The sequence below is a fragment of the Anser anser genome (assembly GCF_964211835.1).
Source record: "Anser anser genome assembly, chromosome: Z".
Lineage (NCBI taxonomy): Eukaryota > Metazoa > Chordata > Aves > Anseriformes > Anatidae > Anser > Anser anser.
In genome coordinates this window covers 78,342,528-78,363,401 of record NC_139723.1, presented here as the reverse complement: position 1 = coordinate 78,363,401, position 20,874 = coordinate 78,342,528, and the positions used below count along the sequence as shown (strand labels likewise).

General features: G+C 53.7%; 1 protein-coding gene across 4 annotated transcripts in view; it reads left to right on the top strand.

The window, feature by feature from the left end:
• The window catches only part of CNTFR (ciliary neurotrophic factor receptor), a gene marked incomplete at its 3' end in the record, with an annotated part of 178,455 nt that overhangs the window by 35,850 nt on the left and 121,731 nt on the right, over window positions 1-20,874 (top strand). For all 4 annotated transcript variants that reach the window (XM_083818337.1, XM_083818336.1, XM_083818339.1 and 1 more), the window contains one exon: window positions 9,867-9,977. Coding sequence is in view for 1 of the 4 variants with exons in the window: in XM_083818336.1 (XP_083674462.1) it covers window positions 9,867-9,977 (111 nt within the window). Of the gene's footprint in view, window positions 1-9,866; window positions 9,978-20,874 lie in introns of those variants that run through there.

The window sequence follows — 20,874 nt, the reverse complement described above, 5'->3', positions numbered from 1 at the left end:
GTCCTCTGGGCAGTGTGTGCGCAACCTGTTGTTGCTTAAAATATTTCCCCCCCTATTGCTTCTCAGGGGAATGCGATATCAAAACTCATCGGTAGTTGTCATTGGGGGAAAATTGGGTTTGTGGAGGGGAGGAAGGCTGAAGGAGGATCGGGGAGCAGCAGCTCTGGGTATCCTGTGGAAGGGGAGGTGAAGCAGGGAGGTCTTGATGTCTGCAGCCCCTGATGGGTGAGGAGATGTGGGAGTCAGGCTCGTTTTTGGAAGCCCCCAGGAACGGGGTGGGAGCCAACAGCCCTGTGTGGAGCAGGCAGCTGCCTGTCAGACACTGAGAGGTCAAACCCTGCCACAGGAGTGGTGGGAGGTGGGAAATGTTCAGCAATCTTCTCAGTTAAACTTTTTTTTTTTACTTGTGTTGAAATAGCACAATTTCTCTGGAGTTTTTCCCATTTTAAGGTAGAACTGGCTTTAGTCACGTTTTCAGTTTGCTCTCTTTTGAGCTGAAGTCACCTAAGCAGACGTTTCACTCCAGCGTCTTTTCCACTGAATTGCCACCATCCAACAAGCTTCACTGCGCAGTTCTCTGTCACCTTGAGTCACTTTTATTTATTTATTCACCCCCTACTTGTGCAGCACCTCTGTGGCCAAGTCCTCCTGCGCTTGCTCGTGGCTTGTGCTGGATATCCTGCTGTGTTAAGGAGTTATTATAACTCATTGCCTATTAATATTACTATTTAATTACTGAGGAGGCAATCCTGCACTATTTTTCAGAGTTTTCCAAAGGGCAAAGCTGGAAAAAATCTGTCAGGAAGGGGTGCTTCAGCTCCAGGGTCTTGTGCTGGCTGGGGGTGTTTTGTAGCACTTGTTGGCTACCTGGAGCATCCTGAGATGTGTGGGGGATGAGGTTGGATGTGGAGGCTGGTTGGAAAGCAGGGAACCATCCTGGCTGGTGGGAATGATGCATAGAGCTTCCCTGCCTTTGTATCTAGGAGTCCTGGCTGATTGTCCCGGGGCAAACCTTGCTTTACTCCATGGCAGCACGTTGCAGGGAGCTGTGTGGGATGGTTTGGGCTTGGTGTGGATGCGTCCTGTTGAGAGGCGTGTGTGGGGTAGCCTGGGTGCTTTGCTGTCCTCCCACGCCCACAGTCCTGCTGTCACAGCCAGCCCAATGCTTCTGGAGCCTGTCCATGTGTCTGGCATGCTCTGTGAGGGGCTGGCAGGAGCCTGGCTTCCCTCTGCGCCCAGGAGTTGCTCCAGCAGTTCAGGTTGCTTGGCCGGGTGGTTGCATGTCCTGGAGCCTCGTCTGTGGCTGACATATGTCATCCTCCTTGCAGCTCCCGGTGGTTTTTCCTTCCCTTTCCATGTGGGTTTTTCTCTTCCTGGCTGCACCAGCTTACAGCAGTGCGTGGGGTTATTCCCTTCCTGCCTGCTGAGCACCTTTTGTACGGCAAGAGAAGGTCCATGCAGTGGAGAAATCAGGATTGTCTTCCCAGGATTAGCAGTGAGAGTGGCAACCTGTGGAGATGCAACTGGCCCAGGGCCACCTAGCAGGGGTGAAAGAGGGCTTCCTCATACCCCACAGCTATCTGCTGCCAGGAGCCTCCTGGTGCTGTCCTACAAGATGATGGTCCTCCTTTCTCCTGCTCCCTGTCCTGCTCCATCCCTGTCTGGCATGTCCACTCCAGAACAGCCCAGAGTGCTCCTGCCCTGTGCATTCCTCCCATCCCTTGCATGGTCTGTGCCTGCGATTTTCTTCATTTTTCCTGAACTGGTTGCTGCTTTACTTCTTGAAAACTGTCAGGAGAGTGAATATCTTGGACAGGGAAGGAAAGTCTTTCCATGCCTCACCTTGCGGAGGAGGCAGCGTAAAGACTGTGCAGTGATGCGCGGAGCTGTGGGAGTGATGGAGAGGTGGCAGGATGCCTGTGCTGGGGGATGCTCTGCTTGTCTCACGTTGGGTGGGACCCCGGTATCTGAGGACAGCCCGTCTGTCGTTGCTCTAGCCGTGTCTTCTCACTGTGTGAGCAACGCAGCTGGGTCTGAGTTGCTTTTTTTCCCCCCCATTTCAAGGCTTTTTAATGCTCAGCTGTCTAAGCCAAGTGTTCACATAGCATTTGAGGCTCTTTCTGTGCAGGGAAAGATTTGTCTGAGTTGTTCGGCATTTGTTTGCTGTGCAGTGGGTCTCGTTGTCTGGAAAGGTCTGCAGTCGGGGCAGAAGCTGAGTTAATTTGCACCGGAAGGCAGGCGTGTTTTGTTTTGCATGTTGGTTTCTCCTTGCAGAAATCCCATCTGAGATATTTGTTCTCTTCTATTATTGAAGCTGTGTTAAGGGGCATGGCAGCCTCCCGCAAGGCTGGGAAAAGAGAGAGCTAGTCTGAAAGGTGCAAATTAAACCTGTGCTTGGCTGTAAGCAAGCACAGCTATTGCACTGCTAACACAGGGGTCCTCTTACAGAGTTTTGATGCTCTTTGCATGGAACTGAGGAAGTTCTCCTGGAGACAGTCCTGTGGGGAGCGAGGCGGGCTCCAGAATTCAGTTTGCAGCTTGACTGTATGAAATGCTTTTAAATTTTGGGGAAAAGGGTTTCTAACTCTCCCCTAAATCTCCTCCAGAAGTGGTCAGACAGGGCACGGCGTTTTGGCACAGCTCGCCTAGGAGGAGGGATGCTCTGGGGACCAGCTGGGTCCGGGGGGCGAGGGGTGGCAGGCTGTTTATTTAGTTTGGTCTGGTGCATAACCACTCAAACTGTTCTCCCTTACCTGCTGCCATGCTTGCAACCTGTTGGTGGTCATCTCACGTCTCCCCATGGCTGGTTTCTTCTGGGGATGTTCCTCTGTGCTCTGGGGATGCTCTTTGTACAGTCCCTAACTCGTCCCAGCCTGTGGCTGCTTCAGAGCCCCCAGAATCTCCAATTTCACACCCTGCAGCACGGTCAGTGTGGCTTGGATGGGTGATGGCTGCAGGCTGGTGTCAGTGCTCAGTCTTTCCCCCTCTGCCCCACCCCAGCTGGGAGGGGGCTTGGCGAGGTGCCTGTCCCTTGGGGGGGATCAGGGCTGTGTTTGTGGAGGGGCTGGAGCTGGCCACGGGCTGCAGAGGGTTAAGCAGACATTGACAGAAAACAGGAAGAGGACAAAAGCAAGTCTGCTGTAATTATGTAGCATTTATTATTAATACGCTGGAATTGCTGGAAGCAGCCTGTGTAATGTGAATACTGATACAGAGGTTCAGAAGACAATTTAGCTCTCATCTGTCTGTTTATTAGCTCCCTCAGCTCTGGCAGCAACGAACTAAAGCCTCATTTGCTACTGCCTTGTTGCATCCCCTCCCTCTCCTCCCCAAACTCTGGTGTTTCCAGAAAGAAACCTGTTCTTTGTTCGTCCTCCCGTGGCGATGCGCTGTGTGATCCCGGGGAGCAGAACCGTTTTATCCTCGACCTGAGCCTGCAAAGTGTCGTGCTGGCTGCACGGAGCCGCTTTTCCAAAAAGCAGAACCCTGGTGCTTGCAGGGGGCATCCCGGCTCACAGGAGCCGTGGCTTTAACAAACCCACATCAGGCAGGCTGGCACGGATTGGGGTCCCCGGGGCGTAACGAGGCTGTGATGAAGGGAGAGGGCAGGGATGCAGTGTGCTGCCGTAGGAGGCTGGCTGTGAAATAATTAAGGGCCACTGGGGTGGAGAGAGCAAGGAGAAGGCAAGCCAGCTGTCAGGAGGTGCAACAGGCTTCCTTTCTCTCCTGTGCCGGAGTAAGAGCTGTCACATTAGCTTCTGCCCAAGTTTCTGAGCTCCAGCCTGGGCTGGTTTTTTTGTGCGTATCCCAGGCAGATAGGACATCCATTCCTCTCATGTATTATACAGTAGTTTAAAGAGGATTAAGACAATAGCTAATCTAAATGATGAATGATGTAGATTGCTCAGCCTCTGAGCCACCAGGGTTTTTTCTTACACACAGATTAGTCAGCTCAGTAGCTAAATATTGGGGCAAACAGTATAAATCCATGCAGATAAGCCTCGCTGGCTTGAATAGGATAGAAGGATTTTGAAATGGGTTTTGACACCACTTTGCGTTTTGTCACGGCATGTGTGGCCGCGATGCTGGCACGGCTGATGCAGGAGGTGGACGGATGCTGGTGCACGCGGGTACCAGGGTGGCCGAGGAAATAGAGCATCCCGGTCGATGCCGTTATCAGATATGGGTGGTGGCAGGAGAGGGAGGGGATCGCTGTTCCCTGCCACCACGACTGGCTGTTTGCTTGATGAGCGGGATAATGTGGGCTGGTGGGGTTTGGCTTGCAGGAGGGGACCGGTGGGGCTTGTTCCCCATTTGCTTAACCTCCTGTCATCGGCACTGGGATGGAGCAGGCAGCACCTGGGCAGCGTGGTCTGTAGGGGAGAGCGTGTCGTAGCGTGGTACTGACAGCAGGTTTTCCTTAAGCTCTGAAGCAGGAGGGTTTAAATCTTTTATTTATGTCTGGTCGAGTCTGTCAGAGTTGTGTCAAATATTTTTGACAAGCAAAAATGCCATTTGCTTCGGTTTAATGAAAAATGATTTTTTTTTTTTTTCCCCAGGAACTGAAGGAATTGTAGTTTCAATTGCAAACCCAAAAAGCTCCTCAGGATAAAATAAATAAATAAAAAACCCAACAACCACAGCCAAACAAAATCCACAAAAAGCCTTCAGAAAGTTGTGAGAGTTGGATTTTACAAGAGACTCTTGGTTGGTGTTTTGGGTCTGTGTGAAATGAGGGTCTGGAGAGCATTCAATCATATGATATCTCCTTTTATGAAGCTTTCTGGGCATATTATTCTAATGATGCTTAATGGCAATGATTTCTTCATCTTAACCAAGTATGTCTTTCCCTAGTCCCATGTCATTTTAATTCGTTGCTCTTAGGAGAAATAAGAGCATGAGACTGGCTCCGGTGTCCCGTCTCTCCCATGGCCATCTTTCAAGTGGCAGGCTGCCCGTGTGCATTTCCCCGTGCAAACCCAGCATCCTTTCCAGGCCATGAGGACTGGAGCTGCCTGTGGTGTCCAAGTGTAAGTTGTGTGGCAGACTTGCACGGTGACAGCATCTTCTGGCTGGGGGCAGAGGGATGCTGGCCCCAGGGCATGGCTCGTCTATTCTGCAGGACACAGGTTCTAGCTCTTCTCAGAAACGCAGGGTAGAACTGTGTTTGGATTTTTGTCTCATCTCGCTGAGCAGATCTGGGTTTAAATTCAGCCGGGGTCGTGGCTGGCTGCGAAGGGGGTCTGGGTGCAGCAGTTCATGCCACAGACCGCACCCAGCAGCTCAGGGGTTTCAACAGATGGAGGTGAAACACAGGAAGCTATAGGAAAAAGGGTTGTTTTTCCCTTCTTGAGATTAAGACAAAGCCTGGGCTGCCCTCTCTGGGGACTCATCTCCCTTCTCCATAACGGAGCTCCATGCTTGGGATGGGAGACTCTGCTTAGGAGCTGGCTGGGAGAAACACAGCACAGTGGGACAAACCCACAGCCCCCTGCACTCATCCCACAGCTGAAGGCTCCATCTTTGTGCATCCTGAGTCGGGATCAGGCTGTGTCACAGCCTGGCCCTCTATGGCCTCGCTTTGCGTCCCCTGGGGAGCCGTCAGGAGGCTGCCTGAGCCGTGCGGTAACGCGGGTCGCGGGGATGCGAGCAAGGTCAGATGTCTGCTCAGAAATGAGATTGGCGATGATGCCACCGGTGCTGACAAATGGCCTGTCATTGCTCTGTGACTCACGGCAGCGGTGGAAGAAACCCATGAGGTCACTCGCAGCCTCTCTCCCCAGGGAGCTGCACGCAGCCTCCACCCCAAGCCTCGCCGGGTGGGCAGGGCCCTTCCTACGAGCCCTGTGTGCGTGGGTTTAGGTGCACGGCACGGCTCCAGCACAGCTCCTGAGCACCTGGGAACTGGCCCCGTGGTGCGGACGGCGTCAGCCCTGCAGCCCCTGTTGGGGGCTGGATTCCTGCGTGGGGCTCAGCTCCGGTTCAGCAGCGGTGCAAGCAGGATGCAGGTTGAAAAGAGTGTGTGTTTTCAGCCCGTTGCAGTACCGCTGCGATACGCGAGGTGCTGTGCTGCTGGGAGATGCTGCAGGCAACTGGGGGACCTGCCAGAGCCCCTGTGCTGGGGCACTGCCTGGGGCCAGCTCGGCCTTCCCTTCCCTTATTGTGAGACTTTCCGTGATTTTAGAAGAAGGAGCTTTTTCCTGAGCTGCAAGAGGCTCCTTGGAGGCTGTAGCTGAAGCAGCCAGCTCCAGGTGCACGCTGGTGGAGATGCTGCATCCACCACTCAGCCATGATAAGGAGCTATGTGGGGCTGAGCTGTGTTTTGGGGCCAATGCTATGTGCCTCAACGTTGTGTGTTGGGGGAAACAGGTGACTTTCTCCTCTGAATTATTTGGAGGGTGCATCCCAGTCTCGGCAGGAAAGGGGAAGCAACTATTCTGCCTCTGACTGCCCCCAGATGCTTGAGCCTCTCCCCCAGTTCCTGGGAGGTGATGGGGGCAGCAGGTTTGGGGATGGGGTTTCTGCACCTGGAAGGGCAGAGAAGGGCATGCTGAGGGGGGTGAGGAGCTGCAGGTCTCAGGAGCATGAGGGCTGCCACAGCCAAACCCAGCCCCAGCTGCACCTCCAGCATCCCCCCCCACTGCCTTTCAGCTATTTCACTCTTCGCTTCTTCCAGTTAAGAGGGGAGGGCAAGAAGTCCTAAATAAAGTTGCTGTCGCTTTTACTTATGGGCATGGGGGAAGAGAATGGACGAAAAGCCTGCGTGCTCCTGACAGCTACAAAGCAACTGGCTGTTTTTCTTCCCTTCTCTTGGCAAAGCTATCGATTGGGCACAGGCGAGCACCCCGGGGTGCGGGGGGGCACCCATGTGGCCCTGCCTGGAGCCTGCATCCTGGATCCTGGCCATGGGCATCTCACAGGGCCGGGCTTGTCTGGGAACACCTGTCCAAAGAACCTGGACGCCCCCAGCCTCCAAAAACACAGATGCGTGAACTTGCCTGCCTTAAAAATCCATCACAGGCTTCTTGTCTCCATCTTGATTGGTTCCAGTGAGGTCAACTTTTTTTAATAACTTCTGGACTTCGGCAGGGAAAACTATTTCCTTCAGGAAATAATATAATTAAGGTTGCCTGACACTTCTGATTATAAGCCCCTGTCTTCAGTTGCTTGAAACTACGCCAGCCTTTAACCATTTGGACTGAAACTTTGCATGTCTCTGCCTCCGGCTGAAATTTTTTTTTTTTTTGGAAAAATTTAGCAAAAAGGGTTTTAAGCTGCTCTCAGAACACGCTCTGGGGGAGAAAAAGGCATTACTTTATCCGTAGCTTAAAAAAAAAAAAAAAATTCTTGTACTGAAGAAACTCTAGTACCTTTGCGCCATGAGACCGGGCCGGATCCCTGTCGGGAACACTCCCGGCCAGGTGTGGGGGATCTGCTTGTTGCTGACGCCACGAAAATCCACCTTCCCTGCGCCAAGCTGCGAGTGGGTGTATTATATATAGCGTGTGTGCGGAGGCACAGCTCACGGCTCCGCTCCCCGGCAGGATCTGCTCTGCTCCCAGCAAGGGGGAGCGCAAAGCCTGCGCTGTGCCTGCCGCATGGGATGCTCCCAGGATGGGAGACTGGGGGGTCCTCCTGGTGGTGCAAATAACTCGTTGATCCCTGATCCACATGGCCCTGATTTATGCTGGTGATGGGGAGGATAGGGAGAGATTAAAAAAAAAAAAAAGCTTTTTTTCTAATTTTTCCTCTCAAAGAAGCAGCTAGGGATGTGCGAGGGGTGCTGGCCTTCCTTCAGGGTTTTGCAGGCGGGACCTGGTTTAGCAATCACTGCTTTTGCATTGCATCCTCCTAACATGTCTCATTTCTATGGCAATGGCCAAAACAAGGGGTGTGAGCTGGGGGACAGCCCTGCCGGCCCCTATCCAGGAGGTGTCACCTTGGTGACGTGTCCTGACCATGGGACACCGGGTCCTGGGTGACCCGGGGGGAGCTCAGGACTGTCCCTGCTCTGTGCTGCTGTTTGCACCCTACGTGAGCCTCCTTGTGCCATGGTCAGGGCTGTCCCCTGTTTTTGGGGGCTCATGCCCTGAGCCAGGTTCTTCAGTTGCAGACCAGCTTTGAACATGCTGGATTCCTCCAAAACCTGAGTTTGACCCTGATTTAGAGGCTGTGGTTTGGGGCTTGAAAGGCAAATCCATGGAGGAAGCTGGGCTGTGGGCCTTGCTTGTCCCACCAGGAGGTGTCCATCCTCAAGGTGCAAGCAGGTCCCAGGAACATCTCTCAGCCAAGGTGCTGTGAAATTGAGCTTTGTCACCAGCGTAACGCACTGTGCCTGCACGAGCATCATCCCTGCAGCTTGAGCAGAGGATGTGGCACCCATGGGTGCCCCGTGCTCCAGCCTTGTCCCGTCCTTGCCACATGATAGAGACAGCCCGGGTGGCAATGTACCGGCCTCGCCGCTTGCTTTGCCCTGCCTTCCTCTGCTCTGTCTCTGCCATAAGAAAAAATTGAAATACAAGTTGCGTGGGCAGCAAAGACCAAGGCAGGCTCGGCAGAGAGGGGCCCTCTCCCCTCCTTGCCGGTCGCTTGTCAGCTCGGGGTGCAGGCAGGGCGGCCTGTGAGTGATGGGGTGTCGTGGGGGTCCAGCCCGGGGCAGCTGGAGTTAAATTTCTCGGTGGCTGACACCTGACAAGCGTGATAAATTGCGGTACGCCGCGCGCTGCCGCCGTGACAAACGGTCCGTTTCCCTCCTCTTTAAGCTCTGGGAAAACTTTTTAATTATTTCCCATCACTTTGCAAATGAGGGTTTCTCAATCAGGCGCCCAGCGGAGTATTTTTTTGGGGGGGGTTATTTGTTTATTTGGGTTTCGTTTTCACCCCCAGCCGGGGGTGGGCAGGGGCTGCAGTTTGGGTTTCTGCAGCATCCTCCTGCCTGGTTTGGACGGGGTCCCGCGGCGGGCTCTGGCGGAGCTTGTCAGCTCGGGTGCTAATTAAAGCACGTCGTGTTCCAGGCTTGCAGTCGCCCATGGGAAAACGTCTCCGCAGGAGCGACTCTGAGACTCTCCTCTTGCCAGTGGAGTTTGGCTCCTTCTATTTTTCATTTTTAATAATGCAGAACTGTAGGACTCTTTTTTTTTTGGTTGTTGTTATTTTTTTCTTTAAGTGTTTAAAAAGGAGGGGGAAAACAAAACAAGCTCAGCCACAAGAGCTAGATAATGAGCCCAGATCTCGGCTGATAATTTGTTTGTCTAACACAAAAAGCATATTTGCTGCCATCACCCAAGGCACCAATGGTTACAGTAATGCCCCAGACTCCACCTCACTAGGCAGCACGTCGGGCGCAGCACAAAGTCTCTCGCCTGTTTGTGCTCCTGGGCGTCTGTGCCACAAAGGTGTCCGTGCTTTCCTCTTCACACTCCTGGGCTCAGCAGCACCGGCCTCTGTGCGTGAGGCTCTGTGGGATTAGGGCTCAGGCAGGGCAAGGACTTGTTAGCAAATGCCTGGGTGCTGGGCTGATGTTTTAGTGCTGCTGCACTGCTGTGGCCAGGGACTGTTGCTGTCTTCCTGTAGGGATGATTAGAGATGCCCCAAGCTGTCGTATTCCTCCCCCTCCCGTTTAATGTCTCTAAATCAAAATAATTAAGTAAATCAAAATAATTAAGCAGATGCATGCTTTGGATCTGGGCTGGGATGCTCACGAGGGAGGGCTCTGCATCTGAACTGGCTTTGTGTTGACACCGGTTACCCGTGGCTGCCAGGGCTGGAAATCAGATGCCTCCGTCCCGTGGTGGTTTCCTAAACTCGAAGCTAGCGCAGAGCTGCACCCGATGACCTGACAGCCTGTTTCTTCTGCTTTGTTGCAGAAACTCACGGATCTGAGCGGCGAGAGTTGGCCGGTCGCGAGCAGCCAGAAGAATTCCACGGAATTTGATGAGAAATTGGGGACATCCCCAGGAGTCTGGACCGGTGGAGAGGTGAGAGGTGGATTAAAGTGCTTGCTTACCTGTGTTACCTGTCCTTAGTTCACATCCGAGGGGCATCGGAGAGGATGCTCTTTCTGCTTCCCTGCACAGAGGGGTGCAATGTCCTCGGCGTGCCCAGCTTCCCTGACTCTGCTCCAGTGGTGCTGCAGGGCTGTGTCCCCTTAGGAAACCACCACAGCCACTGGTTGTGGTCAAGGGGTTGTCCCGTCTTGCATACGTGCTTTGTGTGGGGCTGTGATAATCCAGCATCATGTTTGGAGAGGCTTGGGGTCTTCTCCTAAGCCACAGGAAAGGGACCCTATATGGGGACCTGTGTCCCGCTGAACCTTGCAGGGACTGGGGAAGCTGGTGCTCGCTGCTGCTGGGCTTGAAAAATGAGAATGGTGAATTAAAATTTAACAAGTCCGTAAATGCCAGGCAAGGACGTCTTAAATGGGAAATTGTCACCGTTTGACTAGTGCAGCCTCCCACTTAGCTAAAACTGCGTGCTTTTAATTACGCTGATCTTGGAAGTGCAATAGCTCGCACTGAGGAGGGGAAACCTCACCAAAACATAGTGTCAGGAGTCCTCATTGCCTGGCTCCACTGCCCTCTCTCCTGCACCCCATTTTCCAGGGGTGTTTTGCAGCCCCTTTTGCTCTGAATTGGCCAAATCACTGTCCCCTGAGCCCCAGGCAAGGACACAAATGCAAATATGTGCGAGGCTGGATGCGCACTGTGAAACGAGCTCAAGGTTAAAAACCCCAAGGGTGGGCAGCACCTGAAGGGCCACAGCAGGGAGTGGGCAGCAAAACTCAGCCATAAACATCGCCTGGGAGTGGCATCGGTGGAGCCGTGTGGGGTGAGGACCCCTTCCATCCCTTCCTCATCCTTGACCTGCCAGCAGGTCTCTGTGCCGCTCGCAAATAGAGAGCAGCTCGAGGAGGGTACGTCGCTAATAATACCAATTACTATTACATGCCGGCTACAAGGTATGCTGGCAGTAATGGGATCTGGGGGGATGAAATGAAAGCGATGTAATATGGTGAGATAAATTAGCGTTGTAAAATTAGCCATGGGTCTAGTCGGGGATCTGACAAATGTGTCGCAGCATCGTTACAAGCTCCGAGCTCTGCTGAATTGGATTTAGTGGCCCAGAGCAAAGCAGATGGGAGCGAGGGAAAAAAGAGTTTATTAGGGGTCTCTGTGCACACATGCTAATGGTTAACGCTGCTTGTTGCTTCCTTGGCTTTGCTGAATGATACGTCCCCTGGCGCCCGCCCGTACGCGGCAGCAGAGGAATAAAAGCCCGGCCCCGCCGATGTGCTGTCGGAGCAGCTTGTGCCTGGCAGAGGGATGGGAAGGGGTTTGGAGGCGCACAGGTCGCAGGAGAGCGGGTAGGGGGCTCGGGTGGGATATGGGGAAGCTGTTTGCATTTTTGCACGTGTTTCAGGCTGTAAGGAGGGCTGTGGACTGACCCCTTTTCCCATGGCACGGGCTGGGCCTTAGATGGGCAGGTACATCTCTTGAGCCAGGCATCGTCAGCTTCCCCTGCCTGTCACGGACGCGTGAGCAGCTCTTACAGTCCAGACACACATATTATCCTCCCCACTCTGAAAGAGAGGGCTTTCTGGGCCTCGTGAGGCTCAGCAATGGCTGTGGCCGGATCCAGCGGGACCTGCTGCCTGGAGGCTCGTTAGGGCGACGCGTGCGGATTTGTGGATGCGCGCTAATTGCGTGCTTAATGGCTAGTGTGTTATGCAGGGCCTAGGGAGGGGCAGCAGTCATTTAGGTCTGGTTTAATAAGGCACATCGTGTGGCTCATTTAATAATAATAAAAGCAAGGGAGAAAAAACTCTGAGTACCTTACAGTGCTCTGTGGTGGAGCTGAAGGGCGGAGGGCTTGCAAGGAGGCTCATGCGGAGGCTTCCCCAGGCTGTGCCACCCTGGTGCAAGAGTGGGTGCACAGCAGATGTATCCACGGGAGGGACAGGCCTGTGACATTCCTGGGGATGAATTTGCAGAGGGCAGGCCGTTGCACCATAAGTACATGCTTATACACGCATGCACATGTGGTGTTGCTGAGGGGGTACCCCCAAAATGCCCACAAGGTCAGTGTGGCAGTGGGGCTGCCTGTGTCCGCTTGGTCACAGGCACAAAGTATGGCTGTGATGCTCATGGGGTGCATCAGACCCCAGCCAGGTACAACCAAAAGGTTGGTGAACCCACGGCAGGGAAGAAAGAGCCTCTGGCCTCATCTTTGCTTCAGGGGAAGCGATGCAGGACCACGTCAGGGAGCAGCAGGAAAGCGAGCCTGCAGCAGAGCACTCGTGGCAGCGTAAATAGAAATACTTCTCGGGCTCTTGTGCAGCAATGATATATCTTGTTTCTATTGACTTTTCTTAAACCTCTAAAATACATTGTAGATTGATCTACAAATCTGCAAAAAGCACCTCTTTTTTTTTTTTTTTTTTTTTTTTTCCAAGTCTAAAGCAATAAGCAATTTTCTGCCTGCTCCTTGTGGTTGGCTCTGAGCAGACACATGTTCTCTTGTCCTCTTTGGGGCTGGCACGCTGCCACGATAGTAGGAAGTTTAGTAATACTTGAGCTGGATCGATGCAAGCCCATTATCTGTGCTGCCTGGGACTCGGCAGAGAGGGGAAAAAAAAAAAAAAATGCTCTCCCCAAACGCATCAAAGCCCCGCGATAAGGACAGGCGGCAGAGCGCTATTTATAGATGGACAGATGTCTTGCCAAAGCTCTGGTGCTGTCGCTTGGTTGTGCAGTTCGGGAGTGTTTAGTGGCACTTGTCAGAGGTCTGAAGAGGAATCTGTTCCACCTTCTGGCTGAGGTGGATCCCTCCGGCAGCCCACGGTGCTGCTGCTTCTGGTGGCCTTCCCCTGAAGAGGGACCTGCCTTTTAGGTGGGAAGAATGCCACTGTTCCCCTGCTTGTGGGCCCTCGAGATGGGGAGAAGTTTCTCCTTGCGTCGTGGGAGCCTTTTCTTTCAGCTTCACCCCACTGCCTCTCCTTCTATTACCACACATCCCCGTGAAGAGCCCGGTTCAGTCTTCTCAATAACTCCCCCAGCCAACTCAGCGACCTCTGCTAGATTTTCTCTGCTTAGCATCTTGTACTGGGGCTCCCCAAACAAGGAGCAGTATTACGAGGTGGCACAACACATGATGCCACGGTGGTGGGCTGCAGTTTTTGCAGCAAGTGCTATTTTTTATTTTTTATTTTTTTTATTATTTTTTATTTTTATTTTTTATTTTTTTTATTTTCCAAGCTTCAGTGGCTTGTGGGCAGCTTTGGGGGCCAAGACCTGATTGTGTATTTCAACCCATCCTCTCGATCAGCTGCCTCGTTCCTGAGCCTGGGAGCAGGGAGGCTTCTCCTCCCCACGGTGTCCATAATGTGTTCACCTGCACGGCTTCTGCAGAGCGCTCCGAGCATCCCTTGCTCTCCGCTCGGTGTTAGCCTGTCTCCAGGGTGCTGCTTTGCTCTGCCCATATATTCCTTTGACGAGCGGGGAAGACAGGAAGCAGATACCTTTGTAACAAAACCACATATGGGCTTTCAACTGGTGATGGCACTTCCCTAAGCTATCTGTCTAGGGAATGTGCATTCTCTGGGTTGTTTATATTCGCAGGCATGTTACTTAGCTGCTCAGGTGGGCCGTAGATGTCCAGAAAGATGTCGGTGTCAGGAGCAGGCTTTAATGCAAGGCTTTCTGCTGTTTTGTGTGATGGGTGGCAGGTGAGACCCTGATGGCTGTGGCAGAGAGATGGCTTGTGGGGTCTGGCACAGGAGCTGGGGCAAGAGGCAGCGGGAGTGCTGGAGGTGGCTTTTTGCTGCTCAGCTGCAGCGTGACCGTGACAATCATTCGGTAAATGAGGGCTCTAATGGAGGCAAACAGTGTTTTCCAATTAAAAGAAGCAACCATCAGCAGCAGGGGCAGCACTCCCTCTGAAAACACGTGTACAGCCCCTGAGGGTCTCAGCTCCCGGAGATAAATGCAGGATGCTCTGCCCTGTAGAGCAGTGTCACCCCTCGTGGTGACACAGATGTGGGGCACACCTGGCACGGGAGCTGCCCAGCGAGCCTGGGCTCTGTGCAAAGCATGGACTCGCTGCATTGCCCCATGTCCTCGCAGGTCCCCTCCTCTGCAAGGAAGGGGTGCTGGTGGGGACCCACTCTCTTTTTTTTGACAGCAGGACAGCTCCAGGCAGCCTGTGCCGGGACCACACTGCTCCAGGGCAATTTACAACACGCACCAGCCCCTCGGCATTCGTTACAGCCCCTAACGAGGACGGCTCAGTGCTGCCCTTCACTAAGATCACATTGCCGGCTCTTTTTTTTTCCTTCCTCTTGCCCTAAATCGTTGCGCTTACATAAAAAAAAGGAGGGGCAAGCACGTGGGGCCTGCACAATTTATGGATCAGAGATTTATATGCCGCTGGGATGCTGTATTTTTTCCCCACAGTGACACTTTATTGCCACAAATTACCAAACAGGCAAGGTTACGCGAGTGACAGCAGGCAGGGCCATAAAGGACAGGAACAAACGGCAGCAGGAGGAGTACCCAGAGGAGAGGGGGGAGGCTGGGCACGAGGCAGAAATAAAGCAAGGCGGGAGGCGGGCACGCATCAGAAACCAGCGAGCTGCGTGGGCGAAGCCTGGGAAATCGGCGTGCCACCTCCACACGTGTGCCCGCACCTCCAGCAACACGGGTGTGCCACGGGGCCGGCGCAGCGGCACGCTCCCGACGTGGAGCTCAGGCACGTGTCTGGGTGTAGATGCTGTAAAACCTAGATTTCCACCCCTCCTGAGCTGCTATGTGCTTCTGCGGGATGCTTCTTTCTGGGGGAATTGCAGGGTTTTAGCAGCCGAGGGCCTTTTTTCTTTGTCCTAGGTGCTGGGTGGCTCGGTGGTACCTGCAGGGGAGAAGCAGCCTTACGATGTGAGATTCCATCTCCCTTCAAAGTATGCTCCATCCCTAGCCTGCAGTGGCTTGGGGGGAGGTCTTTGCACTTAGCTCTACACCAGCAAATGGCAAAATCCTTCCACAACCAGTGTCACACAGAGCAAACCCACCCGGCTCCTCCGAGGTGTGCAGCAGACCTTTTTGTCAAAGCTCCCTTCTGCCCAGGGCTGCTTAATCCCAGCTCAAGCATCAGCAACAATGTCCTGGGCATGCCCTTTGATGGGACAGGATGCTCGTTTCTGTCTATCTTATATATCCTATAATATTTTTAATGTACCTGCTGCTGCCTGGGGAAGAGGGGTGGTGTACTTCGTCCCTTGGCCGGAGCGATGTCGGCCCCGCTGCAGAGTGCCCGCGGCAGCCCTGCTGCACCACGCTTTGGTTGAGTGCCTCCGTCTGCACCCACTCGCCCAAGTTACATCAGCTTAACTTCAAACGGATGTGAAAACTGAAAGGCTCGGGAGCAGCGAGGTATTAAAGCTGCCTTTGAGCTGGGGATGCGACTCGGCGCTGCCGGGAAGCTGTCACTCCATTGTTCTTGCAACAAAACTCTTCTGGAGGCGAGGAGAGAGATGCAGAGGCTCTGGAGCCAGAGACAAAACTGCTTTTAACAGGCAGAAATGTGCTGCTACAGCCCTGGGGCATGCTACGACAGCCCAAGGGGGAGCATCGCTGTGTGCCGCCCTGCCTGGCAGCGAGGCAGGGGGTTGGCTTGCCCTTGCACCACCATGGGCTGTTGCATGGGGCAAATCGACTGGTGTATTCCTGTGCTGGTTAAAATAAAAGTATATATATTCCCCTGAATCCCAGTGCTGTAAGCCAGGTATTTAATCTTGCTTGAAGAGAGCATCTCTAACCTACACGGGGCATCGCAAGCAATGGTAAGCAATCAATAGGCTAAATCCTGAGGTCTCCTGCCCAGACTTTGCTGGAGTAAAGGTTGACGAAGTGCTGAGTAGTTACTCGGGGTTTCAGCCCCATGCTGAGGGCAGGAGAAGTGACTGACGGATTTATTGATGATGTGTTTCTCTATGAATCCAGTTTGTTACTCATGAATGCTCGTTTGAGCATAAATCCTGCCTGGGCGGCTCAGCAGATAGCTTCTCCTAAAGCAGCGCTCGGCAGAAAGGTTTCAGATGAATTGCATATTTGGTGAAAAATAGCTTTGGATTAACAGGAATAGCTTGTGTTTCTGTGTTGTGTTTGGCAAATAGCCGCAGCTGAAGAAAGTGAAAGCCCACTTGTGAAAAAGATCAAGCGCTGGGTTTTGACATAATGTTTAGATCTCATTTCAAACCGGTTTTAGGTTTTCTTCCACAATCAAAAAGCCAGACAAGCTTCAGAAGATCCCTCTGAAATCCTTTTCTTCCCTTGCCCTCCGTGCCTGGCTTCTGCAGCAGCACGGGGGAGCGTGGCACTTCTCGCAGGGCTCGCTGTGAACTCTCACTGCTTTTATTTTCTGCTCGCCCGGCGCTGCGAGGGCTCAGCCTGGGCTTTTGTTTGGTGCCGCTCATCTGCGGGCCGAGCCGTGTTGGGCTGACAAGGGCCACCTTCTTACTAGCTGAGGAAAATAAATCCTACTCTCCCTGCCACCTCCGTGCCTCGTTTTTGCCCGGTTGTGTCGATTCTTTGCTTTGTGCCCGCCTGGGGCTCGCTACCTCTGCCACCGCTCCCCTCGCCTGCGCTCGTGGTAGGTGCTGTAGGAAATCGCTCAGACAGATTTGTGCATGTGTGTATGCCTCTGTAAGTATTTCCCATTAATTAATGGAGGCTGGAGTCTGTCGTCTGTAACGAGTGCTCACTGGCGGGTGATAAATCGCTCGTATGACAAGGTGGCAGGGAGAGCTGGGCGAGCCGCTGATGTCAGCGCTAGGGCTGGGAGCAGCGGCCAACGCCAGTCAGTACCTGGGTGAGAAGAGGGGTGAAGAAAAGGCCAACAGCCACGTTTCTGCTTGGGAGAAGAGGAGGAAGGGGTTTGTGCCATACTGGCCACCCTGGACCCATGGGGATGCCAGCTGGAGCTTGGACAACTGAGCAGAGACCTCGTGCTCTGCTCCCGACCTGCGCTGTGCTGGGGTTTTGCTGCTGTCCTGTCCCCAAAGAAGGACTCTTGTGCCAGTGCTTGGGTTTTGTGCTCCAGCAGTGTCACCCCTGCCTTCCCCCAAACCCTGCTCAGGAGCCAGAGTGCATCACAGCGATGCCACCACTGAATGTCACCAGTATGCCCTGTCCTCTGACGCTGTCACATAAGCAGTGGCACAAGGCTTGCCTGGGTGCACCCGTGCAAGGCTGATGCTTTTCGTGTCCTTAAGGCACTGCTCCTGTCCCAAGGATGGTTTGGGTGCCTTGTAGCAGAGCAATGTGAGGCTGGTCCGTATGGACGTGTTGGACTGCAGAGCTGCGTTTGATGGAGCTGAGCTCCTGGTGCTCACAGCCGGTTGGGTTGTAGCCAAGCGCATCCTCTATTAGCCCAAAGTTTGTAAGCTAAAGCACTGCCCTGTGCAGCACATTGATCCAAGGGAAATGGTGCTGGCACCAAAATCTGCAGCCTCCAGTAAAGCAGACATGGGCCAAAAGACACTGAAATCCATCCCAGTGAGAATAATCTTTGCTGCGTCACTCTGGACCGCACCATGCAAGTTGTGCACCACTGATCCATCTCTGTTTTGCCTGGTGCTCTGAAGGTGAGGTTTGGTTGTCTGTTGTGCTCATCAGGGCTCCAGGAGTAGGAGCAGGGATGCTGCTTGGGAAGACACTGTGGGTTCTGGGCACCCTGTGACCATCCTGCCTGGGGACCCCTGCCCCGGGACTTGCCCATCCTGCGAGGATGTAGGTGGGGAGCAGTCTGCCTCTGCTGGGGAACTGAATTATCTGCTTCCCCAAGTGGGGAAAATAATAATAATAATAATAAAAAAAAAAAAGTGCCTTCGACTAGGTCATGAGCCATTACCTCGAGGGGCCCTTCATCAGCTGATGAATTCTACTTAATAAAATAAATACTGAGAGAAAATGTAATTGGATTTCATTTATTACCCAGTTCCGCCTAGCAGCCCCAGATTATACAAAAGCAATTAGAGAAAGCTCTCCATTAATAGCTATCTTCAAGCCGCCCAATGGGCTCATTCCATCAAACCTTCTGGCTCGTGTAATTTCCTTTCTTGGAGCTGGCTCCTGGCTGGGGGAGGGATGCGGGGTGCGCAGCGCCATTGCCAGCGGCCTGTAAACAACAGCAGCCCTGTCTCCGTCATCCTCCCGGCTGCCTGGCTCTGCCGGAGGCTCTCCTGGCTTGGGGAGAGAAGCCAGGGCACCTGGGTGGGTTGGCTGAGGGCTAGGGCTTGGTTGTGGCTTCCCTGCGCTGGGAGCATCCTTCTGCTCGGCATAGCCGCGCGGTCGGTCTGTCCGGCCTGGCAGCAGGTATGCGGGGTCCTGCAGGGCAGTCGGATGTAATCCCATCCCTCTGGGGATGCAACTGCTCCTCTCCAGTTCCGATCTTCATCCTAATGACACCGGTTCGCACGGCAGCTCCTCTCTGCCAGCCTGCGGGGTGCAGGCGAACATCCCTGCCTCTTGCTGGGATGGCGAGGAGGAAGGTGCTGAGCATGCCTAGGGCAGCGTGCTGAGGTCAGGCAGAGGAGAACAACTCACAGCATTCCCCTGCAGGTCTCGTGATAACTTGGGGAAGTATGTTTGAGGTGTGCCATACTGCGAGGACAGATGTGTGGCACTTGCCTTGTCACCTTGTTCTTCCTAAAGGGAAGTGTTGAATGTGGTCCCCTTGCAGGGTGAAGGAGGATGCCAGGCTCTGAGGGCTGGGCGTGCTCTGGGCTCCCACCTTGGGGTGGCATGGCCCTTGTGTCCCCCGCACCCTGGGGAGAAGCCAGCACTGCTGCTCAGCTCTGATCACCGAGCTGACGTTGGATCAGATCTGTGGGGCTCAGCAGGGATGCACCAGCCTCCAGTGTGTGTGGGAGCCTGCACTGGGCATCTTTGGTGTCCTCTCTGTAGTGAACTCTTTGTCCCTTCCCTCCTGCATTTCCCAACTCACCTCCTCATCCCTTTCTTTCTGTGCCTCCCTTGGCCTCTTCACCCTGGGTATGGGCTGCAGGCGAGAGGAGCAGCACGGGTGCTCGTGGCTGGGAAGGAGCCGACGACCGATTCAGACAAGTGGCAGCAGGAGGAATAATGCAAGCGGAAAGGCATGGGCAGCTGGGGAGGGGTGGCCAGGCTGCCTGGCTCTTCGTCTTCATTAGCAGGCTTGTGGCTGTGGCCTGGCTTCTGTGTCTTGTGCTGGTGAGGGGGGGATGGTGAGCGAGCAGGGGTGCACAGGGAGGGTTTTGTTGGCTGGTGGCAGGTCGGTCCCTGCTGCATGGTGAGGTGGAACCAAGCAAAAGGGGTCGGTTTCTTGGGGGAAATGAGTGTGGGATGGTGATGTGATGACCTAAAAAGGGGCAAATGGGGATGCTGTCGTTGATGCGCCCCTGGGATGTGCCTTGTAAATGCAAGGTGTCTGTTCGCGCTGGGTGATCTGCAGAAAGGGGGATGGATGTTGGAGAGCACGGGGAGCATCTGGAGGGGGATGTTGGAGAGCATCAGAGGGGATGTGGTTGAGACCAGTATAAGGGCAGAGGTGGGGGGTTTGTCTTGGCTGCTGAGATGGATGATGGCGTAGGGCCACCTTGCTGCGGAGAGGGAAAAGGTGGAGCACAAGGTGGTGAAACTGCCGGGCTGAGAAGAGGGCTGAGGTGTGGAAGAAATGGGGGAGATCTTCCCAGCAGGAAGGGAGGGAGGTGGAAGGATCAAGCACGGGCTGTTGGGCTGGAAATGCAAGGGAGTGGTGGAGGAGGACCCAGCTGGATGCATCTCGCCTGGCTGGCGAGCTTCTCCTTGCCTTCACTCAGCTGCTTTTTCTCTCCCGGCATGCCAGTAGCTAATGCACCTGCTTGCTGAAAGCCTGGAAGCATTCCTCACTTCGCGGGCAGCCAGGCTCCTCTGGCCTGGCACAGGGAGAGTCTGGGGGCGATGCTGAGCTCAGCTCCGCGATGGCAGGACAGGCTCTGGAAGAGGCAAATCCACCCTCCAGGAAAGAGGGCATCTTCTCAGAGCTGTTTTTCCAAGCCAGACAAATGCAGTGACCACGTGAAACCTTCCTTTTTCATCTCATTGTTTATTATTTTGTTCACAGAGGGCCTTTATTTATACCCCCTTAACATCCGTGCCGTTAAAGCAGCCTTATTAGGATGCTGCCCTTCACCAAGGAACTCTGCTCTCGAAAAAGAGCATTAAAGATTCAACAAATAGCTGAGAATTGGGATTGATCCTAACCTCCCATAAATGGGAGTACCTTCCCCCATTAATCAGCCTTGGTTTTCACTTACAGGATGATGGCCTCAGTGCTACACTTCTTCAGGACTAAAAGCACGTTAAATATTTATCACAGCTGAGTATTCACTTCCCCCTCTATCGCCAACTGAGCTCTCCTGCACAAGCCTGCATTGGCTTGACAGGTTGTGTAGCGAGGTGGCATGCCATTAGGAAATCTCTTGTGCCAGCATGCTTCAGTCATTTGCTGCGCTAAGCACGGAGAAACGGTGGCATCTCTCATCATGAAGCATGGTCAGCATGGGACTGTATTATAAAGTCCCGCTGCCTGCATTTGCACTGGTAGATTTAATGTGCTTGGGTTTGCTCTCTAGCAGAAGCTGGTGGCGTTGCGTGCTCAGCATCCGCGCTCCTCCACAGATCTTTTAACCTCCAAAATGCGACGATTGCCTTCAGATTCCTCAGTGGGAGCAACCCCTGTGTGTACTAAGGCTTTGCCCCATGCCAAGGACAGTTCAGAGTGCGGCCCTTTGCATTGCACTGCCAGGAAATGCTCCCTGTGCTGCTTTGCTTATGGCTGTGTGTGCAGCCTCGGTGCCATCCT